The following is a 6,986-nucleotide window of genomic DNA, read 5'->3' on the forward strand; positions in this document are numbered from 1 at the left end:
ATAGGGAGGGGGCACAAAACAAGAAAACGACAGGTCGCAATAAGCTTGAGGACGTTTCGGAGAAGCTGGTTAGTCCACCGGATAATATCAAAGCGAAGGGACATTTAACTTCACTCGACCATCGAATCTAAGGTTTGGCTATTTGTTGAGGGAAAGAAGGAGCGCCTGAGTTTTCGATAAAGATAGTCACAATTTTCTTCGCAATGCAAAGACCGGGCGGCCAAGGGACGGCGTTTTCGATTGACTCCTTGATAGGAACTCCGCAACCTCGCCCGGGACACCTGCTCTACACGGGCTACCCGATGTTTATGCCATACAGACCCTTAATGATTCCTCAATCTTTATCTCATTCACATTTACCATCTGGCATACCTCCTTTGGCGCCGTTGGCATCTTTCGCTGGACGTCTTACCAACACATTCTGTGCGAGTTTGGGACAGGGGATGCCGTCCATGGTGGCTCTCACCACAACACTGCCAAGTTTTTCTGATCCGCCGGATAGTTTCTATCCTCCCCAAGAGCTCCCCGGACCTCGGTTAAGTGCCGACCCTGGAACGAGGAGACAGGAGAGCCCACACTCAGATGATCTCCATGGAAGGGACAAGGGGTCGGATTTACTCAACTTCTCGGAAACTTTTCAAACTATACCAGGTAAGCTCACTGCCTGTGTCCCTGTTCTGTCCATACGCTTCCATATTAGGTTGGCAAGTTGAGACCTATTGGGTAAAACGCGCAAGCGGCATCCGAATTAGAAGTTGGATCTAATCTAATTCCCAGAGGTTTACGAAATCTCCACAAACGCATAGTTTCATAACAAACCACCACCTTGAAATGTGCAATAACTCGAATAGATTAGCCTAACTCAAGTTAGTGACACGCTGTTTTCTAATCTATTTCTTAATCACTAACGATCTTGACGTAGCCTTTAGGTAGGCTATGTAATATCACGTTAATGCATAGGGTTGTTATGAATGGTAATAGGCCTACTCATTTCCTTTGACGAAAATATAGCAGAAATAAAACTCCAAACAGGCCTATTCCATTTTTATTTTAGAGACATTTGTGGTCTCTGTATTTATAATGTTTACTTGCGTTAATTTAACCTACATTTGTGGGGTAAACTTGTATTGGATCAAACTAATTGATTCTAATGTATGTTTCCTTTCTTCTTTTGCACGTTTTAGGTGAGACTAAATTGTACAGCTCAGACGATGAGAAGTTGGACCTCAAATCAGCGGACACAGCTTGCAGTGACAGAGAGGACAGCTCTGCCGTTGACAGCGAAAACGAAAGCGTATCCGATGGGAACAACTGTGGTGCTTTATCCCAAAAGAGTAAACTAAAACCCGGGTCGCAGGAAGCTCTACCGCCGGGAAGCTCAGTGGGGAAGAGCAGGAGGAGACGAACAGCTTTTACAAGCGAGCAGCTACTTGAACTTGAGAAGGAATTTCATTGTAAAAAGTACCTTTCGCTTACCGAACGCTCTCAAATAGCACACGCACTTAAATTGAGCGAGGTGCAGGTCAAGATTTGGTTCCAGAATCGTAGGGCCAAATGGAAAAGAATCAAAGCTGGCAACGTGAATAACAGGTCTGGAGAGCCTGTGAGAAACCCCAAAATTGTGGTCCCAATCCCAGTGCACGTCAACAGGTTTGCGGTGAGGAGTCAGCACCAACAGATAGAGCAAACAAGGCCATGACGAACTATACTGGCCTAAACTAATTTTTGACAAAATAAAGTTATGGGTTGTTAAATGCATGAAGCACAAAAACTGGATGATATTTTGTGGTCAGCGAGATTACTTTACATCAAGAGACATGTCATATCAACTGGACAACTAAGGATAATATGTTTTCTCTCCGCAGATTAATTAATTTTTGTCGAATTAGGCCTATCTCATATTTTATTTATTGTTTTGTTAATTTGTAAATAGTATATGTGTCGGGTGACACAGACATGCACTATGAAATGAGATTGTAAAAATTCTTTTCTAAAATATTTATATCTAGCTAGGGCCTATAAATGTTATGTTTATTATCTGCATGTGCTTTACTCGTTCGGTGAAGCTATTTCAAACTTCTCGTAATTTGGTATCGTTTTGTTTATCACATGTTGCATGTACCTTACAACGTTTTCATTTTGGTAGGCCACTGTAGGAATTGTATTCGCCAGCTGTTTGTGGAAAAAAAAAGATGTGAAGGAAAATAAATAACCAAACAAAGAAATACTGTAAAGTATATTGACTTAATAAATCCATTTATATTAAATGTATCTATCTAAATGCATTATTATTGCTGGTTAAGCTGTAGTTTTAGAGATGGTGATTTGTGCTGTGTTTAGCCTCTGTCTGCTCTCAGAAAATGATCAGTCATCTCTCTGTCTATAGAATATATTTGCCTCTCATTCATGAAGTATAATATCACTAGGCTATTACATGACAGTGTATTTTAAGAGCGTACTAAAACATTAACTATAACAATAAACAAATACAACAACACCTAATAATACTATAATTGATCATTGATCATAATACCATAGGACTAACTGCAACAATACTTATGACAATTCAAATAATGAGATCAATCTCTAAATATTTGTTTTGCTTTATAAATTATAAGACTTAATCAAAATGACAACTCGATTGCAATGCCACTTTATAGGCTTTAATAATCAGATGTTATTGATTTTGAATAGTAAGTTTGTAAGTCAATTACAATTCTGTGTTGTACACCTGTAATATCTAGCCAGCATTAATCTGAATACATTTTTGCAAACTAGGCCTGGGTTAGTTTGCAATGTAATGATACTGTAGGTCTTGAAAAAATATTGGATAAATAAGTGGACGATTGATACTAAAAGGATGAATATGAAATTATATGCAGCTTCACCTATATGCAGAGTCCAGCAGTTCTCCATATAGGCGTTGATGATAGCTACATTCAAATGAAGGTTCTTATTAAGCAGTCAAGAGAGAATAAAGGGAGAGAACAGGGTTTTGTGACTGGAAGCAGCAGTCATTTATCTCTCTTTAGGGGGCCATGTTGTCTCAAGGTGGAGTGATGGATCCCCATTAGAACGGTCATATTCTACACGTCGTAATGAACTTCAACATCAATCACTGTAAGAGAGGACGAGACCAGACCAGAGAGAGTGAACACTGTCTGTGTGCGCGCGCGCGCAAAAAAAAAGATTTTGAATGAGACTGAATTGTGTGTCCCAACAAGGTTAGTTGTACAAGACCCTGTGTGGGTGTGTGGGTGTGTGTGTGATTTATGCCAGCAGGTCTCAACTCATAAATACAGAGAAAAGTTTAACTTATTTTGATGTATAAGTAATTCATTTGATATCCGAGTTGGTACATTTCCATCAATTTCAATCCTAAGAAAGGAACAAAGAGAATTTTAAAAAGCTATCAATTAATTTTTACAGGTGTACAGGTTTACAGGCAAACCTGTAAAACTATTTATTTTAGGCTACATTTAGGCTACTGAGGTTGTTACAGTATTTACAGGTGCGTAAAGACCATATCCAAGATATGGGTTGGTTTGAAAAACTGTAGGCTATAATAGATTTCCCCCAGGTGTTATCTCAGGTAGGTCTTGAGTAACTGATCCACATATCAACGGAGTTATCAAGCGCGATATTTGAAACCAGTCAAGAAATTAAGCTAATTAGCGACACCTGTTTTTGCATTTCTGCTGCTGCTGTCACATTGAAGTCATCTCAATCATGACGGCAATGATTAGGCAGCCTATAACGGAAATAGGTCAACGGATAAGATGACAATATTTAAATGAAATAGAACACAATTATTGCCTACTGATAAAACAATTAACTAAAAGTTGGCTAATTATTGTTCGACTTCAAATCTGCCAGAGCTGTCGAAGAGACTTCAACTCCGCTAGTTGTGGGTCGAGAGTGAATGTTTTGAGTCTCAACCTCCAATGACGCCAGAATGTTCGATGTGTGTTCTCGTGTTTAGGTGCTAATGGAGGGAACAGAGTTGTCGCGGGGAGGCAATGACACACCCCACTGGGCACGGACGTCTATTCCACGTTGGTTCAACGTAATTTCATAAAAATTACGTGAAAACAACGTTGATTCAACCAGTGTGTGCCCAGTGGGACATACTGTACACAACGTTACAGGGAGCTAGAGCTATTCAAACTACACAAAAACAGTGGATGTCATCATGCAACATGCATCATCATATGACAAAACATATAATTGACTCTGTGAAATTACTCTTTGAAATGTTATATTATTATTATTACCTTTATTTAAATAGGCAAGTCAGTTAAGAACAAATTCTTATTTTGTTCAGGGGCAGAACGAAAGATTTTTACCTTGTCAGCTCAGGGATTCGATCTTGGAGCCACTAGGCTACCTGGCACAAAAGGACACAAAAACAAAGCCCAATAGATGTATTGTTACCAGAGAGTAAGGCGGTTATGATGCACAATTCGTTTAGGCTCACCCAATTCCTCGGATATCCTTTGTCTGCTTTTCTAGTTTTCTCGCTCAATCCAGGGTAGTTTTTACATGGCAATTTAATGTTTGAGTTTATGGTTAAAGTGTGCCTGCAAAGTTTCTTAAAGGGAGGGGACCATGGTAGGCTGTGCAAAATTTCAACCTCCACTGGCCTCAGATGCCGGATGTGAGTTTGGACACAATATATCTCTTTGAACTGTTTCCAAATGGGGCTCCTATGATCCTGATATTATAATATATTACTGTAGCTATATTAATCAGCTCACAGTTTTAAACCAACATACTGCTCAAGATGGAAGGAAGAGATAGGGCTTCACATTTCTAGGACAACTATATTTTAAACTGAACATCAGACATATTGTATGAGCTAGATCATTTCTTCCGTATGTCCTTTGAGGAAACAATAATAATCTGTTTTAGGCTGCCATTGAACTTCCATGACTGAACTTCAATGATTGAATTGAAAAGATATCTGAGCACCACAGCCTCCAGCCTCTAACCAACAATAAGGCTAAGGGGAAGTTAATGTTAAGGCCTGTTGTAGGGATTCGACCATGATATTTGTCTCAACAGCCCAACTGCATAGAGTGACCATCAAATGGCATGAGTATCATTGCCATCTGACCAACCGTGGCAATGTGCAGTCATTTGTTTGTTGTCCACTTCATACATCAAGATTGTGACACTGGGATGGTGATATAAGGATGGATGTTGTAATGGGCCAGTGATGGAAGATTTAATCTTGTCCTAAAAGCGGACTAATCCTGGATTTCAAGAAGATGACATAGTATCAGAGTGTTATAGCTATTTCACACTAGCTGAGCTTATACACAATTAAAGAACAATGATGTATATACCCTGCTGTAATACTGCAGTTATTGCAAGAGTTTTCAAGGTCTTGTGATTGTCCCTATATCTGTAGATGTTTAGGAGATGATGGGTCTTTTGCGAACCTGGAATCATCTGAGAATATATAAGGAGAACATAGTAAATGACTCACACATCCCTGGTATTGTTATACTGAGTTTAATGCAATGTATTTTCTATTGATGCCATAGTACATACACTCTCTACATATTTATTTGGACAGTAAACTAAAAACTTTTAATCTGGCTCTATACTACAGCATTTTGGATTTGAGATCAAATGTTTTATATGAGGCGACAGTACAGAATGTGAACTTTCATTTGAGGGTATTTTCATACATATCTGTTTTACCGTTTAGAAAGTAATGGTACCTTTTGTATGTAGTCCCCCCATTCGAAGGTGTCATACATTTTTTGATAAATTCACTTACTGTTGTGTATTACATTTTGACAAAAATGTAATATTTCGACCAATATTCATTGCACGCAATGACTACATCAAACTTGTGACTACAAACTTGGATTCGTTTGCAGTTTATTTTTCTTGTGTTATGTTGTTCCCAATATACAGTGGCAATTAAAAGGTCACACATACCTACTCATTCAAGGGTTTTTCTTTGTTTTTACTATATTCTACATTGCAGTAAAAAAAAGCTCTGACGAAGGCCGTGAGGCCGATACGTAAAGCTTATTAAAGAGCAGTGATTCTATCAAGAGCAGTGTGCGGGTTTCTTCTTTTTTTCTCAGAATAATAGTAAAGACATCAAAACTATGAAATAACACATATGGAATCATGTAGTAACCAAAAAAGTGTTAAACAAATAAAAATGATTTTATATTTTAGATTCTTCAAAGTAGCCACCCTTTGCCTTGATGCTTTGCACACTCTTGGCATTCTCTCAACCAGCTTCATGAGGTAGTCACCTGGAATGAACTCCCTGCAAGCTTGTAGCGTTATACCCAAAAGACTTGAGGCTGTAATCGCTGCCAAAGGTGCTTCAAGAAAGTACTGAGTAAAGGGTCTTAAATTTCAGTTTTTAAATTTGTAATAAATTAGCAAATATTTCAAAAATCCTGTTTTTGCTTTGTCATTATGGGGCATTGTGTGTAGATTGATAAGGAAAAAAACTATGTAATACATTTTAGAATAAGGTTGTAACCTAACAAAATGTGGTAAAAATGAATGTGTCTGAATACTTTTCAAAGGCAGAGTATACAGTTTAAATCAGAAGTTTGGAGTCATTAAAACTCATTTTTCAACCACTCCACAAATGTCTTGTTAACAAACTATAGTTTTGGCAAGTCGGTTAGGACATCTACTTTAAGTAATATTTCCAGCAATTCTTTACAGACAGATTATTTCACTTCTAATTCACTGTATCCGAATTCCAGTGGGTCAGAAGTTGACTGTGCATTTAAACAACTTGGAAAATTCCAGAAAATTATGTAATGGCTTTAGAAGCTTCTGATAGGCTAATTGACATCATTTGAGTCAACTGGAGGTGTACCTGTGGATGTTTTTCAAGGCCTACCTTCAAACTCAGTGCCTATTTGCTTGACATCATGGGGAAATCAAAAGAAATCAGCCAAGTATCTATATCCACAGTAAAACGAGTCCTATATCGACAT

At 38.3% G+C, this 6,986-nt stretch overlaps 1 protein-coding gene across 1 annotated transcript; it reads left to right on the forward strand.

Annotated features, from left to right (window-relative positions):
• On the forward strand, positions 1-2,497 carry gbx1 (gastrulation brain homeobox 1). The gene is made up of 2 exons (XM_020462470.2): positions 1-651; positions 1,185-2,497. The coding sequence occupies exons 1-2, from the start codon at positions 204-206 to the stop codon at positions 1,697-1,699; spliced, it is 963 nt and encodes a 320-aa protein (XP_020318059.1). The 5' UTR covers positions 1-203; the 3' UTR covers positions 1,700-2,497.
• Positions 2,498-6,986: the final 4,489 nt, after the last annotated feature.

The sequence above is a fragment of the Oncorhynchus kisutch genome, linkage group LG27 (assembly GCF_002021735.2).
Source record: "Oncorhynchus kisutch isolate 150728-3 linkage group LG27, Okis_V2, whole genome shotgun sequence".
Taxonomy (NCBI): Eukaryota; Metazoa; Chordata; class Actinopteri; order Salmoniformes; family Salmonidae; genus Oncorhynchus; species Oncorhynchus kisutch.

Excerpts from the sequence above, each read along its gene's own strand:
- gbx1 (XM_020462470.2), top strand. The coding sequence starts at position 204 with ATGCAAAGACCGGGCGGCCAAGGGACGGCGTTTTCGATTGACTCCTTG. Across the intron at positions 652-1,184 it reads AACTTTTCAAACTATACCAG|GTGAGACTAAATTGTACAGC; the intron begins GTAAGCTCACTG and ends TGCACGTTTTAG.